At 53.3% G+C, this 25,501-nt stretch overlaps 6 protein-coding genes across 6 annotated transcripts; 4 read left to right on the top strand and 2 right to left on the bottom strand.

Annotated features, from left to right (window-relative positions):
* Positions 1–259: 259 nt before the first annotated feature.
* Positions 260–2,475, bottom strand: ACO1O0_005029 (major facilitator superfamily domain-containing protein; the record flags this gene model as incomplete). Its single annotated transcript, XM_083194456.1, has 5 exons — positions 260–694; positions 718–1,458; positions 1,524–1,634; positions 1,702–1,917; positions 2,296–2,475. The coding sequence occupies 5 exons, from the start codon at positions 2,473–2,475 to the stop codon at positions 260–262; spliced, it is 1,683 nt and encodes a 560-aa protein (XP_083049369.1).
* A 2,724-nt stretch (positions 2,476–5,199) lies between these two features.
* On the top strand, positions 5,200–5,766 carry ACO1O0_005028 (class I SAM-dependent methyltransferase; the record flags this gene model as incomplete). Its single annotated transcript, XM_083194455.1, has 2 exons — positions 5,200–5,416; positions 5,606–5,766. The coding sequence occupies 2 exons, from the start codon at positions 5,200–5,202 to the stop codon at positions 5,764–5,766; spliced, it is 378 nt and encodes a 125-aa protein (XP_083049368.1).
* A 604-nt stretch (positions 5,767–6,370) lies between these two features.
* ACO1O0_005027 (uncharacterized protein) lies at positions 6,371–6,880 on the top strand (the record flags this gene model as incomplete). The annotated part of the gene is made up of 2 exons (XM_083194454.1): positions 6,371–6,522; positions 6,634–6,880. The coding sequence occupies 2 exons, from the start codon at positions 6,371–6,373 to the stop codon at positions 6,878–6,880; spliced, it is 399 nt and encodes a 132-aa protein (XP_083049367.1).
* A 525-nt stretch (positions 6,881–7,405) lies between these two features.
* ACO1O0_005026 (uncharacterized protein) lies at positions 7,406–7,923 on the top strand (the record flags this gene model as incomplete). The annotated part of the gene is made up of 3 exons (XM_083194453.1): positions 7,406–7,567; positions 7,637–7,825; positions 7,894–7,923. 3 exons carry the CDS (start codon positions 7,406–7,408, stop codon positions 7,921–7,923), a joined length of 381 nt encoding a protein of 126 aa, XP_083049366.1.
* A 3,410-nt stretch (positions 7,924–11,333) lies between these two features.
* On the bottom strand, positions 11,334–16,122 carry SNQ2_2 (ABC-2 type transporter-domain-containing protein; the record flags this gene model as incomplete). Its single annotated transcript, XM_083194452.1, has 3 exons — positions 11,334–11,503; positions 11,563–11,920; positions 11,989–16,122. The coding sequence occupies 3 exons, from the start codon at positions 16,120–16,122 to the stop codon at positions 11,334–11,336; spliced, it is 4,662 nt and encodes a 1,553-aa protein (XP_083049365.1).
* A 3,144-nt stretch (positions 16,123–19,266) lies between these two features.
* On the top strand, positions 19,267–20,403 carry ACO1O0_005024 (uncharacterized protein; the record flags this gene model as incomplete). Its single annotated transcript, XM_083194451.1, has 1 exon — positions 19,267–20,403. The coding sequence occupies one exon, from the start codon at positions 19,267–19,269 to the stop codon at positions 20,401–20,403; it is 1,137 nt and encodes a 378-aa protein (XP_083049364.1).
* Positions 20,404–25,501: the final 5,098 nt, after the last annotated feature.

The following is a 25,501-nucleotide window of genomic DNA, read 5'->3' as shown; positions in this document are numbered from 1 at the left end:
GACACAGTCATGGGCCCAGCCAGGGGTACGCAGCCATCATTCAAACCAGCGACCCACCGGCGGCGCAGCTACCCGTCGCCGTCTCCCGCTCGGCGCCAGTGAGGTTAGGGGGCACAAGCTCGTAGTAAGGATTGCGGAAGCTCACGTCTTTGTTTATTAGGCCATCTAAAGGTTTAAGGATAATAAGAAAATGAAAGAAAAAAAAAGTGCTTCCTATTCAATTATCCTCGCCCACGCATCTATGCCCAATGCCACGCTTTTATTCGGTGGTAGCATCGTCCTTCCGTGTAGTGGAGACCACCTTCTCTCCAGACTCGGGCTCCGTCTCATCGTTTTTTCCCTCGTCAAGGCCAAATTCGGTCTCGAGCTCGGTCCGCATGTGAAGCTGCTTCTCGACAAAGACGAGGAAGAATGCGAGCCCGGCGAATATGATGGACAGGCGCCACACGTATTTCAGGGATTCCGAATAAACGCCGACAATCTCGGACTTGACGGGCTCGGGGAACGAGTTGATCAGGTCGGCGCTAACGGACTCGTATGCCTTACCGTTGCGGAATTGAGCTGCCACATCCTGGTCAGAGATACGGTCGGACAGTTTGTCGAAGTAGTTGTTGAAGATGGCAGCGGGCTTGGACAGATAAGTGTTAGTAAGAGGCACGTAATGCATTCGAATGGGGATGGGGACCCGCGGGGGCTATGGGTATATATGTGACATACAATGGCAACTCCCCAGATGTTCCCGAAGGAGCGGACAAAGGACCATGCCGACGTAGCAGCTGCTTGGTCCTTCTCATCGAGCGGCGTCTGGCAGGCCGGGAGGAGCGTGTTGAGGACGAAGCCCGAGCCGCCGGCCGCGATGATCTGGAATATAACCCACTCAGCCATACTGCTATGCTCGTCCAACAAAGCGAAGAGGCCTAGCCCGATTGTGTTCAGGGCGAAGCCAAAGAAGTGCAGCGGCTTATACTTTCCAAATTTGGCGAGCAAAAGAACGGCTACGATGGCAAAGGGAACGGCGATGGCAATGGCGGGAAGCAGCTGCACTCCGGAACGGGCGGGAGAGGAGCCCAGGACGGCCTGGAAGTAGACGGGCAGGAAGAAGAGCATCCAGTAGAGGAGGGCCGAGTTGAGGAAGGTGACGGCGAAGACGGTCACCGACGTCCTGTTGGCGAAGAGGCGCGGGGGCACGACGGGCTCCTTGATGAAGCTGAGGGTCTCAACCCAGACGAACAGGCACAGGCCGAGGAGGCCAAGGACTAGGGGCAGGATGGTGCGCCAGGAGGACCACGGCTCGCGGGTGCCGCCGTAGGTCATGGCGTAGAGCACTGAGACGGTTGACGCGATGAGTAGCAAATTGCCGATGTAGTCTATGCGTCCAAGCTTCTGGGCAAAGGACATTTCCTTCTTGTACTTGACCTGGAGAAATAGCAAGATCATGATCATGGACGCGCCCCCGATCTTGGTTTGGAGGTCAGCTCAGTCCAGCCAGCTTCAAGGCGCAAGTATGCACCAGCAGGACTCACAGGGAGATTGATGTAGAAGACCCAGCGCCAACTAGTAGTCTCGATGATGGCGCCTCCCACGTATGGTCCGACAGCTGTGCCGACAAAGTAGACGGTGAGGACGAAAGCAATCTGCGAGCGTAATCAGTCAGCTGGAAATCCCCAAGGGCATGGCGAGTGGTGGGACCATGGGACGTACGTAGTTCCCCCTCTCTCTCAGTGGGACAAGGTCTGAGACGATAACGTCGACAATCATGTTGATACCGCCACTACCCATGCCCTGAACGGCCCGGCCGGCGATGAGCGAAGCGGCGTTCTTGGCCCCGCCGGCGATGCCGCTGCCCAAGGTGAAGAGGGCGATGATGGAGAGTGTGACATATCTTCTACCCCATATATTGGCTAGCTGCCCAAAGAGCTGCGAGAGAATTAGCAAAAGTTTGGGCTGGCAGCAAAGGGATTAACAGGGTCGTGTCTTTACAGGCTGTACGGCGGCGCTGAACACATGGGGAGTTAGTACAATGAATGGCTTAGATGAGAAGCACGAGGGGACGATGTGGTATCGTCCCCAGTGTGATTGAAGCAAACTTAGGGGAGGGAGGCAACGTACCTTGTCAAGAAGAAGATGTTGGTGACCCATATATAATTCTCGCCGAGTCCAAGCTCAGTAACGATGAAGGGAAGCGACGTGGTAACGACCTATAACACAGTCTTAGTCCTCACCACTAACAACTCTCCCGTGTCCTACCCATCGGCGGAGCATGTCCCGGATGGGTTGAGAGGATGGGCAACTCACTGTATTTTCGAGTGCGCTCAGCAGACTAATAACGCAGAGCGTGGCGATGATAGCCCAGAAGCGAGGATTCGTGTTGAACTTGGGTGGCTTGGGACTTTCCTCTGCGCCTCTCCTGTCCTGGGAGCTTTCATCTCTAGAGGGTCTAAGGTGGTCGTCATTTTCTTTTACCTGGTCGCCCATGATGCTTCGTGGCTGTGGGGGATTGTGGGTGCGTAGGGGTTTCTGGTTTGACGTAGGAAGGAAGGGTAAGCACGGAAGGGTAACCAAAGAAGGGCATGCTGGTCTTGATGGAGAAGCGTTATATGAAGCTATTATTCAGTTAGGGGGAAGAAATTGGTTGTCAAATGTGAGCCGCTTGCTCGGTCGGTGTAACTCGACTGTAGCGTGTCTGCAACGCGGAGAGTGTAATAACCCCGACTAACCCCTGCTAGGGTCTTTGTATAGTACCTGCAGCCATGGCATGCCACCCCACATCCTAGCCAAGCAGACCAAGACAGGCTGCAATAGTACATGTAAGTGCCCGACTGCAGCTCATTAATTGCAGATGGTGGATAGAGGCGCAGGGCGGAATGGCCTTTCATCGTGTGGTTGTGCAAGCACAGAAACAGAAGTACCAAAGTTTGTTCTACACCACCTACAAGCCATCCCGTTGGCTGTGCATATTAAACGCCTCACGTAGGTGGCAGATGACAGCATGAGGGTAGTGCAGCCTACCTTGGGCCCCCCCTGAGTACCTAACGCCCTATACCTTAATGTAGCTAACCGTGTTAAATCACGAGTGTTGCGGAAGATGGTTGTTATCAATGTTGCTTCGGCGCCTAGACTGTCACAACCCTACCATACAAGCAAGCGATCCACAGGTCTCAGTGTGGACCTATATTTTTGGTATAGTTTAGTAAAAGCCCTTTATATAAGCGAGACCCTACGAGTCTTCAACAGATGAGTATGCCTACGGTGATCGTGCCGGGTCCTGACTGGGGCCTTACCCGTTCGTCCCTTAAGCGATCTGCCTGTGATAGGTGCCGTGACTAGAAGCTGTGCTGCCTTCGCAAAGCTGGGGACGGCATTACTTGCAGGCGCTGCATGCGTGCCACCGTTCCATGTGTTATGAGCCCGCCGTGGCCTCCCTGTCTTCTTGTTCGGAGCAACCAACTTGTCCATTAACCGCGTGTTCCGAGTCAGCATAACAGAGATTTGCAACAACGGGTCTTGGAAGGGATGGTGGCGGAACCGTCATCGGTGTCGGGGCAATACAATACGGTTGAACCTAACATAGACCATCGGGGGGATGCAGTAACGGAGCCTCTAGCGGCCATTACTTCGCCATCGATGCACTATCTGATCGACCCAGCCACCCAGCACCCTCGGCTCCGGACCTATGTAGCCGTGCGGACCCATGCAAAAGGGCATGATGGAGCCCTTATCGTCCTTAACAAGCGCAAGGTTGTAGTCCTAGTGGGAGGCTAGGAGCTAACGCTCGGGGTGGAAGTGGAAGAAGCGCTCCGAGTGAGAGGTTGCAAAGATGGAGATTTGGAAGACTTACTATTCCTGTGGTGAGGGCGGGTGTCAATTTGGATAAGAGGCGGAAGTCATGTCGCGGATCGGAGCTTATGCCTTTGGGAGAACGTAGTTACCGTCGACAGAATAACCCGGTGATTAGACCATTTCCCCTACTGTGCTTATCATTATCCAGTGGCATAATTATCTCATGTCAAGCCCATTTCCGTTGCCATCCTCTGCCATTTTGCTGACAAATTGATCTGTGTGGTGATGTAGAGCAGGCTCTTGGTCTCTCAACGCCTGGGGATTGACAGCCGGCTCCAGCAGCTTACGGACTGGACCGCCATGTTCTTGATAGGATCTGGCCCAATGATGTTGGCTTCTTTTTTCTTCCCCTTTCCCATTGATAGCACGATTTGCGCTGAAATCGTCATATCCGGGTCCGCAGCGATGCCGACGTGTTTTCCCGGGATGCGCTAGAGTCCGGTCTTGATGGGGGAAGCCGATCTCGGTGACCGGCCATTGAATTTTCTGCGATGATAGGTTCGGTTAGCGGTGTGACCGATATGAGGCTCACGGATGGGGTAGAACGATGCTGAAGAAGAAGCCCCTCGAGGGTAAAAGCTACTGTACTAATTTTGCATGGATCTACGTAGATCTTGTATCTAGGAAATGACAGAGGCAGCATGCAGCCGCCGACTTGCACGAAACCAGGGCCAACCCATTAACTACACCTGGATGCGACGTCAATACGAACACGCCATACGGCCCAAGACCCCAATTTCCAAACCTTCCGAGCCAATGGAACAACCAATGATCGGCGCTATTTTAGATCCCGCGCTCGGTGTGAGCCGACTGGATGGTGGACGCTATCGCCACCCCTCCAGCTGATAATTGATGATGGTAATTGATTGCAGGAATATTCCAGCCATCTTTCGCCGCACCACGCGCCACGCGCTGCGATACATAATGGCCATGTGCCATCTACAGTAGAGACTTCTAGGGGCTGTCGTCGTTGAGGAGAAAACTAGGACAAGGACTGGGTCTGGTCAATGTGGTTCATGAGGAAGACCTGACCTAACGTCCTGGAGCGCATCTCGACATTTTATACCAGGCGGTTTGATAGGGATCTTCCAGCGGATCATGCGGCTAGAATGCAGGGCCTGTTTAGCCACTATCTCAACTTTTTCCGTCATATTAATGAGTCGCAGCGGAGCCGAAAGCACGTATACGCTAAGAAGGAGTGGCTGGATGATACCCTGGATGATACCACCGCCGCTGGCGCACGGTTAGTTTACGGGATTCCTACTACTCTCGACTCGGAAAAAGGGAGGGCGCTTATTCTCTCAGAACTGGAAGCCTCGCGCTATTACAAGGTTCGCGCACACTCCGGACGTCAGAATCATGAAAGTGGTTGGCGAGCAGATGCCCCGCGTGTTCGAGGGTCAGACGACGTTCACCCTAGATTCATACGACCTCATAGTCGCCTCGTTCGTCATCCACACGACGGACAGGCTCGAGGTGGCTATGCGCAATCTGTACCGCCTGCTGAAGCCTTGCGGGTACGTCACCTTTGCTGAGAGCACCAACAACGACCAGACACGCGCGGGTTTCATCTTCAGTACGGTTCCCAGGTGGTGAACTGGCACTGGCGTAGGCCACGTCCTCTCGCTCTGCGTTTCCGCCGAGAGCTAGGGCCATGTGCTCCAAAGGACCGGGTTCTAGGGCATCGACACGATTACCCCGGAGCACTTTGAGTGGGCATATTGGGGCGCGGGGCGCAGTGTTCGTGTGTCGTAGGTGGTGGAAGACGACATATACTCGGAGGGAATACCCGCCGGAAGGGCCTCGCCAAATGAGTCCATCTATATTGATGACCAGCAAATGCATCTGCGTCCGCCTGACTTTCCTGGTGAGATTGCCATTGGCGGCATCCCTGTCGCTGTAGGCTACCTCAACAACGAGGCGTAGACGGAGCGGTCCTTCGTCCGTGACATATTCGCGAGCGAGGACCATGTTTGAAGAGAGTGGGCGGCTATGTACCGCAGCAGAGGCTGGAGCGCCTCCTTGAAGATGGGAGTGTCCTTGTCAAGAGCCCCATTAGCGTAGATACGGAGATCAAGCTGAGGGGGATGAGGGTCAATTTAATAGAAGTAGAGCGGGCGATCCTGAGCGCTGCCGGAGGCACTATTGTCGAAGTCGTTGTGTCGGCGCGCCATGTTGTGGTTGGGAGTGGTGGGTAGTATCTTGTTGGATATGCTGTTCTCAAACCATTGTCAGGTCCTGAGGCGTATCTGAGGCGATTTTTCGGCGAGCTTCCACTACTCCCTGAGCACATGCGTCCGTCGGTGCTGCTCCTCGTCAACTAGCTCCCGAGAACGGCCAGCTCGAAGCTTGATCGAAGTGCCATCGAGGCCCTACCGATCGCCCATGCAGAGGCCACCCAGCCCATCTTGAAAAGGCTATCGAGCATGGAGACCCGGCTCAAGGACATATGACTCGGCGCCATATCCTCTGGGGCGGTGGGCGAAATCGCCACGCTGAAAAGTGCCCACAACTTAACGCCCAGCCTCTTATGGGCCCCATCACACGCAGTGCGTCTCCCCCTAGGATACCTCCCAAGGTGGTCCTGCTCACAGGCGCCGCTAGGAACCTTGGGTCGCACATCCTTGACCGTCTCCTCCAGACGCCGGTCGACGAGGTCGTGTGCGCGGCGGTGCGCAACCTGTAGTACCGCCTCGCCACCGGCCTCCTCCCACGCGACCACCGCCTCACCTATCACGAGGGCAGCCGAGCGGCGGCTCGAAAAGGCTAGCGACGCGAGCCGCGTGCCCGTAGTGATTCACCGGCCGTCGAGCATCGTGCCGCCACGAAGAAGGACGGCGGGCGTGTTGTGCCCGAGGGAGGGCATGGCAATCTCATCGAGGCAGTTCTGAGGTATTTCAGGGTGATGAGAGCGGTGCCCGTGCCGCCGGTGCTGAGGAGAACGCTAGACTTTGTAACGATGGGGAAGGTGACTCAAAGCACTGTCGACGAGATTATATCGTGCGACGAGAAGCGCGGCAGGGTTGCGTACGTGCACTAGGCAGGGGATTGGAAGATACCGGTCCGTCGATTGAAGGCACACCTGAATGAGGAGAGTGGCGGGGCCGTGGAGCACGAGGAGATGCCCATTGGGAGGTGGGTGAAGAGGGCGGAGGTTCTGGGTCTTGATGCATCATGGCCGCGGCCATTGGCAATGTTGAGAAGCAGAGGCTGTTTTCATGCCCAGAGCTTATCAAGGGCGTTGTAGTATAGGGTAGCTGCAACACCCATGCCACTTGCAGCTACCTTGTACAGGTCGAGCGGACGGGCTCCTGCGATTTGGGTTTAATTATGAGCAAAATTTATGATACTATACATGTAGGTACATGATAGGGATACTTTAGTTTCAATAGTGACTTCGGAAAATACCCTGGCAGGTTGTGATAATTCTAGACGACACCTAAAAAACCACCTAGAAATTCAATGTCAACATCTGACTCAGCCACATCTTGAATTTTAATGTGGGGTATGCGTACGTCCACGACCGAACTTCACCTCCTCAACCACAAGCCACAGTCACGCAAACATGGACGACGAAGACGGCGGCCTCTTCAACATTGCCCTCTCCGACTCTGAATCGGAGGAGAAAGCTGCTGCTTCTGCTGCCAAGGCCTCCCGCACCGGGCAGACCGAGGAGGACTTCCAGGCCATCAAGCAGACGTACCACGCCAAGATCGAAAACGGCAATGTGAGGCTCCTCCCTCTTCATCCACAAAGCACTCCGGGCAACAGTATTTGCTAATGTGAAAACGAAAAGGTCTACAAGAATGTGAAACTACCCCTGGAAAAGGGGGCCAGGAAGCATCTCATTCAGGAAGTCATGTACGCGGCCGAGGAGCTGTACTACTTCCGCCGCTTTGAAGAGGCAGTGGTGTTTTTGAGCCGAGTGCTGGCGGAGGGGGAGGGAGGAAGTGAGGCGTTTGATGATGAGACAAGAGCGCTGTTGGTTACCTACAGAGAAACGTGTGAGAAGAAGCTAAATCAACAAGTCTGACATAATCTCCCTCCTTGCAGCGTGTCTCAAATGTGTTCATTCAGGCTTGAACCCATATTGCGAGGTTTCCAAGTAGGATTCAAGGCAGAAATCCGCATTTCATTTCTGGATCTTCTGTCTGGGGAATCTGTGTCTATAAAACTGTTCGTCCTAGATCCAGCAGCACCATCCTGGTTTGACATAGATAGACTATGTCACCCTTTCGGTGGAAAACTTGCAAACGAATCAATCCACTTTCACGAAACTGGCTAAATACTCAAACAAAGGCATCGGCCTATGATTCTTGCAAGTTTTCCTTAGCGATAAGATTCCTATATTAGAGTGGAGCCAGTCGACATCAGAAAGCTGGAGCCACGAGCGTCTTTGCTCTTTTGCCCTAGGCTAGCTCGCAAACATCGACGAGCCGAGCCCTTGCTTCTTTCGGTTCTGGTACGAAGCTGATAGGGCCGCGGCTGACGCGACCGAATTGCTGCTGGCAGGTGTAACTGGAAGATGCTCTTAGTAGATGCCCTTTCCCGACTTCTGGTTGACTTACCATTGTTTTTCCAAATTTCGGACTGCCAGCTGTTTTCATTGACTGTACTAGAGGATCCTAGAGCACCATCTGGGAGGACAGCACGGGGTCTAAACTTTTGAAGTGTCTCTGGGCTGTAGGTGATCGGTTTAAGAAATTCCTTCACGGATTCGGGAACCTCCAGCTTGGATGACGAAGTTGAAAAAGTCGCAGATGCATCAACCGACCTGGTCAGTTGTTTGATGTAAACAATGGTAGAAATGATCCCCTTCAGTGCGTCGTTGACCTTGACCCTGTCCATAGATTCCAAGGAGGGATATTTGATCGTGAGGAAATTCTCAACCGTCTTCTCCACCGAGTCGAAGGGGTTCGGGAAAGGCCCCGTGTCTACTAGAGCCTCCGCGATTCGGTCAACGAGACCGAGAGTGTCCTCTATTGCATTTTGAATGTCCGTCTTGGGAGCCGGCTGTGTAGACTGGGTTTCGTCTATATCGACCAAAGATTCAGAAACAGCGGAATCATTAACGGTAAGGCTTAATTCCAAGCCATTGAGTGACGTTGGATCTCCACCGTTGACAGATAACTTCTCTTCACGAGAAGCAGGATTTGGCTGCGGTTTGGAAGCGATACTAGTAGCGGAGCTAGGCGCGTCTTTTTGTCCATTAGTTGAGGCCTTTGACTCGAGGTGGACTACCGTGTTTTGAAGGCCTTGCAAGCATCCTGCAAACAGCTCGGTCGTAGCCTGATCTTTGAGCTCCAGACGGTAGCTCGCTTCGGGCATAGGGCCGGTAGTGGATATGATGCAAAATCTTCCCTCTAGAAGAGGTTGATTGAGCTTGTCTAGAGGATGCACACGAGTAGGGAGGCCATGCGCGGCCAGACGGAGATTTCCGGTTGGGCCATGCTCCATGGAGCAAAGTGACATCTGCATCTCGAACCGGGCTACAAACCAGCGTTCTGGGTTTGCGTTCGGATAGACTATGCAAGAGCCCCAGTAAAAAGTCCAGGTCGGTGATATCTCCCCTTCCTCTGGCACGTTGATGACCATATCACACTCGTTCAATGCTTGTTCGAAGACATGTTGAGAGGTATTGCCTACCATACCTTGCTGGGGGGCGGCATTCTGAACAGAGGCAGATTGGGATCTAGAGTTATTGAAGACGACAGAGCTGTTGGTAAGAGGGCGTGGTGGGCCAGTGCCTGTGAAAGTCTGCACAGTCGCTCGCCCGCCAATGGCGGCGGTGTTGTCCCTCATCAACACGCTCTGGTCCGGCATGTTGGGGCACCTGGGAGCAGGAGGTGGGAGTCTAGGAACGGTTCGATCAGTTATGAATGGCAAACTACTAGGGAGATTATAACGCACGGCTCGGGTAGCCTGGTGATCTGGGGTCGACGTTCCCTTCCCTGACGCCATGGGCAGTCTCCCATAGCCAGGCCCTCCATTTGCTGAGACTCCTCATCGCGGATGGGGTCTGATTAGTTTTTGTGAGCGCAAAGAATCTGGATCTGGGATGCCAGCACTTACTCCCCCATGCCTTCTTCAAATCCAACTTTATCTTCTTCGGAATATGATCTGTCCCGTTCCTCCTAGTAGGGGCATATCTCGGCCCTTTTCTTTCACGGTGGTCTAGAGGGAGCTCTTCTTGACGATCGCGACCCAAGTCGGCCTGTTAAGTGCGGTTAGTCTCCAACACTAGGAAGTCATTCTTGAAAATTGAGTAATCGTGGGGACTGATTGCCGAAGGCGGAAGCAGTGCACAGTGAGACCTACCAGTGCGCACATCGCCAAGTCTGCCTCTGAAGGATTATCGATTGCCATGGTGGACATCATATGGTGATGAGACAGAAAATCAGGATAATCAAACTATAGCCGCACTCTCATAGAGCGATGGATGGTTTCTGGGCTATGTTCATCTGTTGTTGCTTGATCAAACAGCTGGTGGCTCGGCGAAAAGGGATGGAAGGAGAGAAAAGACAGAAAAGTGGGGATGTGCGTTGAAGAAGAAGGTGTTAGGGCGAACTGTTTGGGTAGCGACTACCCAGTCGGTGTATAGAATCTTCAGGCAGCTGAAGAAAGATGCCAGTGAAGTGTCAGGGCAGAAGCACTGCTAGTAAGGTAGGTGGCTAAAGGAGATCCTATAGTCACCACAGGCAACGGAAAGGGGCCGGGACGACGGGGACTACAGAGTTTCATTTTTCAAGAATAATTGAAGTAAAATGCTCGTATAGAGATGAAGCCGTGACTAGGTCCATAGCTGGCCGGATAGTGATGCGACGAGCTAGACATGATACGGTTTGCCTAGACCATTGGTTGTGTAACTGCAGATGCTTGCTTCATTTTAGTTATTTGTGAGGCCAGAAGAGCACTCATGGGTATAGGATGACAATGGAGTTTGCTTATCTCTTTGGCTCCTACATCCCCGCTTTCTTAACTATCCGCATTCCCTTCTTGCCTTCCCCGTGTCTAGGACTCGCTTCCAGAATCACTGCCACTTCACCACTCCATCACCCTCCTTTATCTCTCGTCCAACCTCGTACATAACTTGCACCATCCTACTTGTGCTCGCAATAGACCTAACTAGATACTCGACCTCTATCCAAGACAGGCCCAGAAATGCTCTTTTCTTCTTTGCGCTTTGTTGATGGACCGAGAAACTAGGAGCGACCTAGGGCACCTCCCATAGACCTGGCCATGGCCACCAGACTAGGGTTGGAGGAATTTTTACTTTCAAAGCCACCAGCACTAGAATACATGTTTACAAATTATATGGGCGAGCACGGAGTATATCAGATCGCAACCGCCCTCCTATGGGAGCATTTCATGGACGACAGAATCAACGATGAAATGACCAACCAAATTGTACAATATCAATGAAATTATTATGGATTATCACCTGTCTAACTGTCTTACTAGCCCCTGAATAATAAAACGCCAATTATATCCATCTATTCCTTTTGCTTGCGCTCCAAGGGCTTCTTAATCAAGTCCAGCAGTCTACCCAGCCCTCCAAAGACGAGCCCGAAACCGAACTTCCAACCACGAACACGAACGGTGTAAATGAAGAAATACACCAGCATCCAATTCGATATGCAGAAAGCAAAAAAGATGCCAAAATCTAGAAGTGGTCAGTTATGGATAATTCGAGCCATCTCACAAGACGAAAGGTGGACTTACTTCGCCACTTTTGATCAGCCTCAATGTTGACTGTTTCGAGGTACTGGTTCGCATTACTGTACGGGCAGTACTGGCATCCGCTCGTCGCGTGGGGATTGAGCAGAAGGCCACCGGCCGACTTTGCAAATGCACCTGCGTACTCCACACAGGTCTGGTTGGGCGGTGCGTCAAATACGGCCGTCTCTGCAGGAGCGCATTCCACCGGAGCGCCATCCAGGGTGGCGGCAAGAATGCCGCCCATCCAATAGGTGGAAGGATTTATCCAGTACATCCAATACCTCCAAAAGACGGGCAACTCCGAGTAGGAACGAACGATGCCGTTGAAGAGGCCGAACATGACAAAGAAGAAGGGCAGAACCTGTGCTGGCGTGTTAGCTACTTATCTAGAAACACCACTCTTGCTGGTCAGGCCATTCGCGGACTCACGTTAGAAATGATAGTAAAGCTGGGAGCGAAGGCGCAGATCCACTGGCCCCAGCTGTTCATGAAGAGAAACATGAGCATCGTCATCAAGAAGACATATCCGGAAACGGAGCTCTCGGCTGGCAGCCCGGCGGACCAGTACCAGAGCACCCAATACAGGACGCCCGACACAATTCCTGCAGGAATCTCGGCAATGATATTGGCTGTGCAGAAAGCGACCCAGCCATAGATTCGCGAAGGATGCTCCCTGATTGTCCACAGCTCAAGGTTGCTATGAAACTTTGGTACCACGCCATTGACAATTGTCGGTGGGATGGTTATTATGAGGAAGCAGGTGAACATGCGGTTCTGCATGTCCTGGATTGTGTAACCGAGCTGCCAGAATGTGAAGCCGTTGAAGATTCCGACAATGACGGCGACAAAAAGCTTGCCGTACACGTACGAAGGGTCGCGCCAGTATTGCTTGAACATGCGCTTGGTCAGCTCCACCGTCTGCAGCCAAGTAGACCCGGCGAACTCGGTGATGGCCTTCGTGTTTTCAGCACCATGAGGCTGAGTTGCCCGGCTGCGCGTTCGTTCAAGACCATCGATCTCTTCAATGACCCGCTGGGCCTCCTCACTCTGGGCCCATTCTTCGTTCCAGTTAACCTTGGTCCCATCAGGTTTCTTGTGCGGCCGAGCAGCAGTCTCGAGGATGAACTCGGCCACATTCTTGTTCGGCGGGCAAACAGCCCCACGGTTGGCGAAATACTGGATCACATCTTTGCCACTTTCACCCATTGGCCCGAAGTAGAAGGTGTTGCCGCCGGGATTGAGGGCAAGAACCATGTCGAATTGCTCGATGAGAACGGAAGACGGCTGATGGATCGTGCAAACGATAGCTTGACCCGCACGGCTGAGCTTCTTGAGAAATCGTATAATGGAGTACGCCGACTGGGAATCCAAGCCCGAGGTTGGCTCGTCGAGAAACAGCAGCAGAGACGGCTTGGCAGCCAGCTCAACACCAATGGTCAGTCTCTTACGCTGCTCGACACCAAGAGACTTGATGATGGCGTCCTCGAGATCTTCGAGTTCAAGAAGATTGATGATCTTGTCCACATAGGCTAGCTTCTCTGCGCGAGGCACAGATGCATCTTGGCGAAGAATAGCAGAGAACTCGATCGCTTCGCGGACTGTCTGTGTCTTGTCATGCAAATCACCTTGCAGACAGAATCCTGTGTTTCGCTGGAAGTCGGGGCCCAAGGGGCGACCGTCGACCAACATGTCGCCCTTGACCACACCTACAGTCTGACGCTGGGACAGTGTGTTGAGAAGTGTGGTCTTGCCGGCCCCAGAGGCACCCATGAGGGCTACCATGACGCCCGGTTTGGCGTACCCACTGACTTTATTCAGAATCTTTCGCTCTCCGCCCATGTACGGCACGGTGTATTCAAGGTCGCGCCAAGTGAAGATAGATTTGCTCTCGGACAGCTGCTCCAACACTCCTTCCGAGGTATCACCTGGGGAGCTATTGTTGTCCGCGACCATGGTCGAGGAAGATCCACTCCTGACGTTTTCGTTTCCTGGGCCAGACTCTTCATCAAGCGGTGACACAGCCGACTGAGTCTGTTTCTGCGACTTCTTGGACTTTTTGAAAATGAGAGCACCGCCGCCTCCTTCGTTAAAGTTGATCGCCGCTGTGGCGGCCACTGTGACCAGGATGTACAGGACGCCAAAGGCAATGATAACACCAAAGTTGCGCCATAGGTTAGAGCGGCTGTAGTTGTACTTGGCTTCGAGATAGTCGCTTCCCGTGACCTGATGGGCATTGACTGCTGCGCCGTTGATTGCGCATCCTTGGTAGTCGGGCAAGGCACCAGGCCCTTGAGGCACGAGCTGACTGGGCGCGCATGGCATTGTTCGACCCGCAATCTCATTCGACAGGATTGCCTCAAAGCTGTAGCTAAGTGGATTGACCCAGTATAGCCATCCGAACCAGATGTAGTCCTTCAGAAGCTGCGTCTTGGGGATGACATACCCGGTGTAGATGATCAGCAGGTTTAGCGAGATCCCAGAAAACCGCACCGCACTGTCGATCTCGGGGGAGAGACTGGCAAACATGCGATATAGTCCAGTGACCATTATGGTCGTCGTGTAGACCACAAGCATGTATATCCAGAACTTTCCAGCATCGGCATCCAATCCTGTCATCCAGTACATGGTCACGCCAAAGATGACCACTCCGACTGCGATAACCGGGAGATCGAGAAACACACGGGCGAGCGAGACGGCAGACGGCCGGTAGAAGGCATAGACCTTGTGCCGATTGACAATGTCTCGTCCGGATACCGCATTCATGAGCTCAGACATCTGAAGCCAGCCGAGGAAGACGGTCGAGAAGAATACGGTGCCGCCGCGGGTGAAGGCGCCCTCCGTGTTCGATGGTTGGCCGTAGAAGAGCGAACCCACAATCAAGGCGCTGGCAGTGATGATGAAGACCCTTGTCCATAGCGCGGTCGTGTCAGAGAGCAACAGCCATGCTTCTCTCCTGGTGCAGGCTATCACCTGCTTGTAGAAGGGGATGGTGTACGACGAGGTTTTGGAGACATGCTTGGACTTGGTGTCCTGGACCGCGCCCTCAAATTGCTTCATGTTGCTGAAATCGCTGTCCTCGAGGCTCTTCTTGTACCCTTTGATGTCATCCAGAAGCTCCTGGTAGTTGGGGGACTGTCTGAACGCTTTCTGGAGGTCCTCGGGTGTCTTGGGCGCCTTATCCTCATAGCCAGGTCGGAAACGACGCTCGTTGGGGTCGGTCACGGCGGTGAGGAAGTCTGCTGTTGTCTGTCTGTCGGGACACTCGAATCCAAGGTCGATAAAATACTGCTTCGCCTTCTTTGCGGGCCCGGAGAAGATCTGTCGGCCCTGGTCGATGACCATGACCTTGTCCATAGTCTCGTAGATGCCCTCTCCAGCTTGGTAGAGGGTCACGAGAGTGGTGCGGTTGCTGACGTCGGTCATGATCCGAAGAGAGCGAGCATAGTCGAGTGCGGTCGATGCATCGAGACCGCGAGTTGAGTTGTCCCAGGCGATGACAGCGGCCTTGGAGGCCAGCGTCTCAGCAATGGAGACTCGCTTGCGCTCGCCTCCAGAGACGCCTCGAATGTACTCGTTTCCGACCTGGGTGTGCTTGGTGTGGCTAATGCCGAACATCTTCATCAAGGCATCGGCAATCACAGGGATATCTCCCTTGACGGCCTTCTTGCTCTTGTTCATCAGAGCAAACGTCAGAGTCCTCCAGACACTGAGGTTGGGGAAGTGGATATCGTCCTCGCCGTTGTATACGACCTCGCCTCGGTAGAGCTTGTCCTGCCTTTCGGCGGGGATGCCGCCGTAGCAGACTTCACCCTCGACGGAGGCGAATGATTCGCGGTTGTTGGTGACCGCCTTGAGGAATGTGCTGCACCCGGACCCGGGACGGCCAAGAACCAGCATCATCTCGCCATCTCGAACGCAGCCGGAGAAATCTTCGATGAGAGTCCGTGTCGGAACAGATTTGGAGCGGAGAACAGGAATGTACTTGGAGAGAAGTCGATACAGATCGGGACCGAACGTGCCCATGATAGCATCCGGGACGGTTCGAACAAACGACGATGTGCTACCAGCGCCCTTGACTGTGAGGTTCTCATAGAGGACGCCGACCCTCTTCAGGGAACCGGCCTCGCTTGTGTGTTTTTCAAATTGGCCTCCACGCATAAACTCCCCTAGCTCAAACCCATCGTTGTCGCCTTTCCCGATACCGCCGGCTTCCAAGTCGGTGTCATGCGTTTTCTGTTTTTCGGCTCTTGCCCAACTTCGTCTGCTCAGTGTAGCGCCGAGTGATGCGCCGGTGTGCGACTCGATTCGGTGTAGGTGTGAGAGGTTCTGTCGCAGGGCTTCGTACTCGTGCATTGCCTCCTTTCCCGACACGTCCTCGACATGTCGTTCCCCCCAGGTGCCCTCGTGGACAGAGTCACTCCCACTGGAAAGTCCGGAGTGGTCATGCTGGGTGTGATCATCATTTCCATCCGACTGACTCTGGGGGTCATAATGAGGTTGGTTCTCCTGTGTGTGCGACTCGGGTTGGCCCAGGGGGCCACCCTCGATGCTGGCCTCCGGCATGGCAGCAAGCGAATGGTGGTGGATGGCCCAAAGCACGTAAGGGATGAGAGATAAGAGCGCAGTTCCCAGCAAAAGAGCTGGTGCCCATCGCGGACTTATATTCCACTGACTTGTTGCATCAGCGGCACCAGACTAGACTGGCTGGGTTTATAAGCACGGCTTACAGATGGTCTCTGGAGGCCCCAATCTAAAGTGGATTGACGCGGCAATGGGCGAATGGGACGTTATTCATGCCCATTCCTACGGAGTACAAAAAAAAATATCAACAGGCAGGGTGTGGGGCAACTCGTTGTGATCCCAGATTCCCATACGAGCAGTAACAACAATACGTACAACAATACCTACCGACTCGACGCCCGCTCTTAACAAACTTTGACGCTGCCAGCACCATCTACGGCCTTAAGTGTTCCATAAGCCCGGCACTGGGGCGAGCTTTGAGTCGACGACCCGCTTCTTTTAGCCCGAAAATAGAAGCTTCGGACATAACTGATATTCGGTGTTTAGATTAGCGAGGAAGGGCTGGTCGCACAAGTCGCATCACCCAAGCAATTTCACATGGTGATGGACCTGGCCAAAAATGCAACCTTTTCGGGCCCAACCGAGACATGACCGGCGCACTTTACTCTACTTGTTGGCGGGCGACCCATGCCTGAAGCGACGCGAGATAACGACTGGCAAGCCGGGACGACTCTTATTGGGCACCAGGGCTCCTTCGCAAGCACAGCCAAGCCTTGAGGTGCTTGAGGTGCTTCAGGTGCCTCAGGTCCTTCAGGTGCTTCCGCTGCTTGACCAAACCAAACCGTATGCGGTGCGTCGTACCGTGTCTGGCGGTCAGCCTGGCCCGTCCCGGCGCGGCCTGCGCGTCGCCGCGACTCCGAGTGTATCACATCACTCCGGAACTCCGGGTGGGCGGGTCAAACTCGCGTTTGATTTCAAAGCGACCGGGAACTGTGGGCCAGATTTCCAGATTCCAGGTTTCCACACCCTGCGGAGTTTTACAATTTTAAATCCCGGCCGACTGCCGATTTGCTGGCTGCCGTGGGGCATGCCTCTTTTTGGTTTTTACCGAGTCCTCTAATATCGACTTCTATGGTTTACTATGACGGTTTCGCAGCGACACTCAGCCCCCACTCTTGGAGCCATGAGTACATATGTAGGCGCAGGAAGGCATCATTGGATTTGTAAGGTACTATTACTACCTCCGTATCTCACTTGAGTAGCCCCGAGGGCCTCCCACTTACTCGTATCATTAGTGGGAATCTCCCGCCCATGCAGCCTAGGCTGTCAAGGCAATTGGCTCAAGTTTGGAAACCAGAAGAAACTTGCCCAAACCGTGGACCCATGCGGCGGCGGCCTCTCGTCTTGTCTCATCGCCCCGGCATACGTACATACAGAAAACGTGGCGCTCCTTCAGCGAGGTGGGAACGCCCTCAGTCCAGCCGTGGAGAATTTTCATTCGTCCCCGAAGATCTTCGCATGACGATGCTTCCCGTGCCGTTGTTCGATCTGTGGCGGCCGGGTCGATAACGGTATTTGGAGACGTGCCCATTGCTGGACCTGGCCAACACTGCACCTTGTCTTGGGCATTTATGCATGCTCGTACGTATATCTTCACCAATATAGTTGCTCTGGTGCTTCTCGGAAGCCTGAGATCGATGATCGACATTGCAGACAATAAGATATCTACGAGTATACGACGGATGCATGCAGGCAGGCAAGTAAGTGGTGAAAGAAGAAAACAGAGACACAGAAACAACGGCTCGTACGAGTATGAACACAGCACCCGCATACTCGCGCACTTATATCACGTACTTATACAGGTGGAATATGCATATGGATATACAAAGTACAGCCATTACATACCTATAGTACGGGTCAACCAACTTTTAGGTATTCTGCTGGCAGTGCAGCGTTTGGGATGCGCCCAAAATCGACTACACCTCTTAACCCAACTCTCAGGATGAATTTCAAGTTTGGAATCATGCGCATTTCGTGTTCGTCTTCTCAACCTTGGCAGGCAGCCCCCCTCTCGGTTCAAGGGACAGATGATGCAAATGTGCCTCGCGACGACAAAGGAGATCCTAGAGCTAGGTTCACTGTTGGTTGAACTGGGCGATTTCTTCAAGATTAGTCTGTCGGAATCTAGTTTGCCCGGCCAAGATTGCACATTGTAATATTCGTACCCCTCATTCCCAGACAGGCAGCGTCGCTTTTTTCTTTTCTTTTTTCCTTCCTCAAGTCGACGTCGCAAACGAGCGAACCAACATTCCCACTACATGCCGCAATAGATACTAGAGTTTCATCAATCATTAATCTAGCCAGAAAAGCCTGAAAGCTAATCAATGACTGTGAAAAGGCCCCAGAGCGCCTACGGCTGCTTCAACAAGACGTGGCGTCGATCGAGTCCATCTTGGAGCAGCTCGAGGCGATTACGTTGCCTCGCAACACCCCGGACACATGTTTCGAGACGAAAATACAAGACACCAAGGCACTTCTCCAAAAGATCTGCAGAGAAATTTGCAAATTCAACCAGACCAACGACCGTTTGTTTGCAAAACCAGCGCGGTCTCTCCGCATGCAACGGGCGGTGAAAGACGTCGAAGAGTGGTCAATGGAGCTACAGAGGAAGAAGGCGTCTCTCGCTAAGACTCGATGTATGCAGTCTCGAGTTGATGCTCGATATTAATACGAGTTCGCGCTTTCTAGGCGCCGGGGCACGGCTGAAGAGACCCAGCATTGATGAGCGACATCCCTCTCGCATGACGCTGGATGTTTTTCTTGGATATCTTGCACACTCCGAATTGTGTGGATGACCAGCTACAAATCAAAGAGGCAGTCGAGGGAACAGCAGGGTGGATCTATGATAGTCCGCGGTATAAAGACTGGCTCAACTCATCTAAACAGATCGCCAGCCTGCACATCGTGGGAAAAATGGGAACCGGGAAATCTGTCCTAATGAAGAGTATCATGAAGGGTTTACAGGTCACATCCCGTCAATATTCCAGTCATGACAATACAACTAGTGTCATATACTACTTCTGTACCTGTGTCAGCCGGGCCGAGACTGGGCTTTTTATCCTAAAGGGCCTCATTGCACAGCTTGTCAGCAACTATCCTGGCTTGTTCGAGAAATCCGTTGACAGCATGGAGGTGCTTCGACACATGTCACCGCAGGATTCATCAAGCTGGTCTTTTGAAGCATTGGGGACTATCTTCGTCACACTCCTGCAGCACATCAGGCTCGCCAACATGTACTGCATAGTTGACGCGCTGGATGAGTGTGACCCCGACAGCTTAGAAAGTTTTATACAGCTCACGCAGCAGCTGCAGAAGACAATCCCCAAAAATGGTGACAAGATTCGATTTCTCTTCACTAGCCGAGAGTACCCTCGGATACTCGCTTCACTGGACCATATGGAGGTGTGCCCCCGCGTCTTCGTCCGCCCGCAGGTGGTTGCAGCGGATATTCGCCTAGCAATGCAGGACGACTTCAAGAAGTTGAAGAAACGCCTAGACCTAAATGAAGAGGAAGGTGAAATGCTGGAGCAAGCGCTCATCGACAAATCTGATGGAATGTTCCTGTGGGTCTCTCTCGCAATCAAAGAGATCATGACTAGCAACAGTATCTTCACTAAGGAGGATCTGGAAGGATTGATTCACAATTTGCCATCCGGCCTCAGGGGTCTTTATGGAAAAGCCTGGGCTAAGGCTCTTGAGTTACTGCCAGCGGAACTCATTTCCTTGGCACGAACCGTTCTTATTTGGCTCCTGCTGGCAGAGCGTCCGCTGACTATTGAGGAACTGACCGTGGCGGTGGCGGTTCAGCCAGGAGATCCACGTGTCCCAGCTCCACGAAAGCTAATCCGGTCACTTCGACGATTCGTCCTCGACTATTTAAAACCATTTGTGGAAGTCTTGGAGGATCCAAACACCTCAACGGAAGACTCGGATGAGGGCATAGCTGCATGGGGCTTCTCACCGCTTGGCCCGAGGGTGCGGCTAATCCATCAGTCCGCGCGGGAATCTCTCCTCGGCGTGTGCGAAAATGGATCCGAGACATCAGTTCTTAACTTTGATTTACGGATTGGCCACGGAGAGCTTGCACGGGTCAGTCTGTCATACCTGCGCTGCGAGGAGCTCCAACTAGGCTGGTTTGACTTGGAGAACAGGAAACCTGACGGAATGCAGATCATCACGGGTGAGAGCAGACGAGTCGTCCAGCAGAGACTTAGAAAATATCCGCTCCTACACTACTCTGCGAACTACTGGGGCACCACGTGAGGATGTTTCAATACTTTGATTCACCAGGGCAACACAGCCGAGATGGCAAGGAGCAAGATATCTCCCAGTATACGCTTGGCTTCCTCAATAACTACCGACAAAGTATGAATGCGCCGACCAGGCCCGAAAGCTCACACGTTCCAGAGACTTGGATTTGGCTTATGGGCCGCTCCCCCTACTTTCAGTCGTCGTCTCGGTTGGTATATCTTCTCTCGTTCGAAAGCTTCTGGATGACCCCGAGACAGACCACTTCGCATCGGACTACTGTGGAAACTTGCCGCTTCACCACGCCACGTCGGTATCCCCGCGAACCGATCACCCCCAGGAATCATGCCAGATTGTTGATATGCTCTTGAAAGTAGGTGCTGATATCGACTGTATCGGTAAATCAGGAAACACAGCTCTGCACAATGCATGCCGTATGCATATACTGGATGTTGTCCGACTTCTCCTGCAGAAGGGAGCCAATCCTTCCATCCCAAACAAAGAAAACATGACACCACTGAACCAGTGGCACGCGCTCCTGTCCTATCCGGTGGTAGAGGCATTACTCGAGGCTGGGGTAGACTGCTCAACGACTGATGCCAAAAACATTACCCCGATCACCAAGGCAACTATACGTCGCCAATGGGATGTGGTCCGTCTCCTTCTCAAATCCGGGGCAGACCAAAAGTTTCTCAATGGTGGCTTCTCATTTCTCCACGTCGCAGCAGTGTCGGGAGATATTCCTAGAATCGACTCAATGCTTGATGCTGGGTTGGACATCAATCTCCCTTCTGATGATGGTACTACTGCGCTGCATTGGGCCGCGTTGCGGCACATTCCTGATGCCGTGCAAAAGTTGCTCTCCCGCGGAGCGAATCTGGAGGCTGCTATGAACAATGGGGCGTCGCCACTCCATTTGGCGGCAATACGAGGCTCGCTAAAAGTAATGGAGCTTCTCATGGCTCATCATGCTGACCCGAATGCCCGGACCAACGATGGACGCACACCGCTGCACTGCGCAATCGAACGGAATAAGCCGGATGCAGTATCATTTCTCATAGCGCGTGGTGCGGATATCGAAGCCAGAAGAAGCCAATTTCCGTCTCGGCCTCTTATACTTGCAGCGCGCTTGAACCATTTAGAATGTGTCAAGATCCTACTAGACAACGAGGCAAGTATCAACACTTTCAAGAAAGAAGACTCAGAGACACCCCTACTGAACGAGGGCTCCCATTCCGATGTGAGCTCCAACTCTGATGGAGACTCCCGTGCAGGTTTTACCCCCCTGTTAGCTGCCAGTTACACTGGGCACTTGGAGGTCGTCAAGCTTCTGATTGAAAGAGGAGCAGATGTGAATCAGATTCACGCCACCGAAAATTCTGGAGCTCTACACTGGACTGCCATGCACAACCAAGAGGATGGTTGGTAGCAAGGTCGAAACGCTCAAATTGCTCCTAAGCCACGGGGCCCGTATCGACAACGATTGGAATGGGGTCGGCATGTTTTGGTTGGCTTGTGCTCGTGGCCACATCAATATTGTTCGCTGGATACTGGAGATAGGGATGAGCACCGAGACCCCGATAGAAGACATGGTCTTGAAGTGCGAGAAGCGCAATGGCCACGCAGCTATCGCTGAGATGTTGATTGATCGTGGCCTAGGACCCAACGAGCCCGGTAACAGCAGAGCTGCCCCAATCTTCCCATGCGTCGAGCATGGTCGGCTCGATCTGCTCGAGGTATTGGTCCAACGACGCGCAGACCTCAACATACTCAACAAAGAAGGTAATGTGCCGCTTACCGTGGCTGCGATGGCTGGCAACGTGGACATAATTAGTTTCCTACTCAAGCATGGAGCTAACCTCTTGTTATCGCAAACCAACCTGGTAGTCAAGGTAGCGGCAACATCTGGAGATGCTGGTCTTCTAGGGCATTTGGCAGAACAAGGGCTTTCAGACATGATCGCAGAGGTTAGCACTACATGTACAAGCTCTGCCAAGCCATAGAACAGGCCGGTTCGCAAGTCCCGGCCTCCGAGTTGTCGGACCCGCTATATCCGGCGCGGCACGGCTTCTGGTGGGCCGTGGTGCTGGGCACCTCCCCTCACTGCAGCATACCTCATGAAGAACCCCCGGAACCCGGGACATGTGAGAGACACAGAGGATTTGCTGCGTCGTCCCAAAAACTACATCGAGCACGCCGGTTCCGTGAACGGCACGTTGGCATTTTGATGTGCCCTTCGGTCCTGGAGACGAGGTCTGCTCCATCAATCCCGGATATCATTCCTGGGGCAAAGGCGTCATTGCTTCGGAAGTCTCCAGACTTAACTATGATTGCTTGTATGATCCATACTGAGGAAATCAAGCATGGATTTAAGTGATTTGAATGTTACAATGACCTAATTAACCTTGACTCAAATGACAATACACCTCAGCCGCCTAAAATTGCGGGATAGGACTGCCCCCGTTTCTCAAAAGGCCGGGGGCGAGGTGATGTTCTTCCACAAAGTCTTAATCCGGCCATTCCCCGAGTCCTGGCTGCTATGACTTGTGCGACGAGTGACGCTGTTGGTCATTTCGCTGCCCCCAGACGGGTATTTAGTGGTGAGGACTCGGCTTGGTCGGTCTGTGGAAAGCTCGGATTAGCTGCTGTCCCCAAAGCTGATGCCGGGACTGTGGACTTACGAGAGTCGTGGTGCTGCCAGGCCCCATCAATGGCCCAGGCATACTTCTCTTTTGCTTTCATTGAAGCCGCAGGCATGGCTGATGAGCGTTGTGGTGGGTTCGGCTGTATTTTTGATCGTCGTTTTGATAGCTGGAGACCTCGTCCACATTGCATGCAACGCCGATGTGGCGAAGTGTTCTCTTATAGCCCAAATATCCTTCTATTTAACTGATGGGGGAGTCTCGTGACTTTCGTCATAGTGACACAACTGGTGTAGTACCCCGCCTAGACGAGGGAGGGCCGACGTGAAGCTTCACAGGCTGGTTGATCTAGATGGATATTCTCATTGGACAATCAGTGCGTTCTAAGAGGAGCAGTGTGCCCTCCATGGAGGCAACGGATGTTTAACAGCGACATAACTACCGGAAAGAAGAAATTCCTGCACCGGGAACCGATATGAACTCCAATTGGAGAGTAGTATTAGAGAGTCTGAGGGGACAGGTTAGTACAGTTCTAAGCAATCAATTGGGGGCCATGCCGGGCTACCGTGATGCCACGCACGACTGGACTCCAGGAAGCATGCCCCGTAGCTTAGAAGACCGCCAGTCAAAAGCTCTCCATACGTCGTGAATTGCTTCTAGAAGACTACCTATGGCTCTCTAGTGACGCCGGCTATCAATCAACCCGGCGTATACTAGCGGTTGACGCAAGCATCTAACGAGGCGATCCGGATTGGCATCTTATCGCATTGAAGAACTTTCAATATCTCTGGTAATAATGGGACGATTGTTGAACTAGTCGGCGTAAGACAAGGTGAGTAGATCGATGGTTGGTTGGTGTGACCCGCGAAGCGAAACTTGTGAACTCTAAGTGGTGAAGTAAGCCGGCGCTGACCATCCTGCGAACTGCAATGGATGAACTGTAATCCGCAACACGAGCTCCCCATCGACCGAAACTCTGGTCTCCTGCTGCGAGCCTGTGGCTGGGGCTTGAGAAACCTGTTTCATAGATTTTGGGACAAGCTGCGTCATCTGTGCAAACAGTGTCTGGGCGTTGGAACGGATGCGACACAGGGTAGGAGGCCAGGACGGGAAGAAGGTTCCAGGCGAAGGGGCATAATGCGACAATGTGAGGCTGTGCACGCGAAGAAGACGTGTGGCGTTTTAGTGCTGTGGCTGGAGTCTTATTTTTGGAGATCAACATTCCCCATCTGCAGGTGGTCATGTCATGGAGGGCACCAACAGGATGTTGTGCCCGTATTATCGCGTTGCTAAAATAAAATCTATAGGGAACGATCTGCCTCTGCGAATCAGGGAGATGACGCCCACGGTCGCCGCGGCCGTCTATTTCGAGCGTGCAGCGGCAAACAGTGGACAGGAATGACGGTGGTTGGATGGAGTTGTCGATAATACTCGTACTCGGGCATCATGTGAACAATCATAAGCGTCGTAACTCAGCCCTGGAGCCAAGCAGCAGAGCGTCGTCGCCTGCATAAGGGATTGGATGACAGGGCGGCATGGGGGCCGCTAACCGACGTGGACGAGCCCAGCGAGAAGCGAAAGAAAACTTGTGAAGATGGATCTTTTGAATCCTGGCTTCGAGTGCGAAATTGAGACTGGCGTCGTCTGCCCCTTTCCTGAGCCCCCGCTGAAATTTGCCCTAGTGCCCGTCCCTGACTCCCTAGATGCTGGGGCGACGTCACCACCTGGGCAGATGGCTGGGGGAGGAGGAGGGCCCTAGGGGCTAGCGGAGGCCGCTGTGCAGCTGCTCATCGCCCGAGGAATGGCTGAAACAGTGGGTTGCGACTTGCGAACCCCTGGCCCCCTTGCCAGGGCCAGCGCTGAGCCACTCATAGGCTGTGGAGCTGGTTGGCTAGTGGGGTCGCCTAGGAGGGCACCACGTCGTCGCCCGTGGCGCTGTCGGCCCAGCCACTGAAACTGCAGCAGCCTCCTGGTCCATGGCACTTCATCAGCTTGAAACCGCTCCATCCCCAACTCCAGGTTCGCGGCCATTTTGGGGTCACTTTTTTTTCCTCCTTCGCTCCCTCTCTTGCCATTGCTCCTCCCGATTTGTCCTTGCACAGCATCTCCAGTGCAACCTCGTGCGACTTGTCCATCGCGACGACAGCCCGTTGCCCCGCAGGACGCGACGTAAACACGCGAGGCTCAGGAGAACGACCACCGCCGGCCCGTAGTTCGTTCCCCAGAGTCAGGCGCACGACCCTCTCACCACCACCGAGACGAACCAACTACTACCTCGACGATACCCAGGCGCATTGCGAACCGACCTGATATAATCTCGCCAACGAGGCATGAAGTGTTAAACATGTCGTATAATCGATTAGGCAAGTTCCTTCTCCTGCCCTGCCCGCCCAATCCTCTCGAAGCTGCAGCACCTTTGACCCAGGGCCCCTCTATTCCAATCCCTGCTGAAACGCACCTGCTGCTCGGAC

The sequence above is a fragment of the Amphichorda felina genome (assembly GCF_050947745.1).
Source record: "Amphichorda felina strain 45539 chromosome Unknown scaffold_5, whole genome shotgun sequence".
Lineage (NCBI taxonomy): Eukaryota > Fungi > Ascomycota > Sordariomycetes > Hypocreales > Bionectriaceae > Amphichorda > Amphichorda felina.
This window is presented reverse-complemented; position numbering and strand designations above follow the sequence as displayed.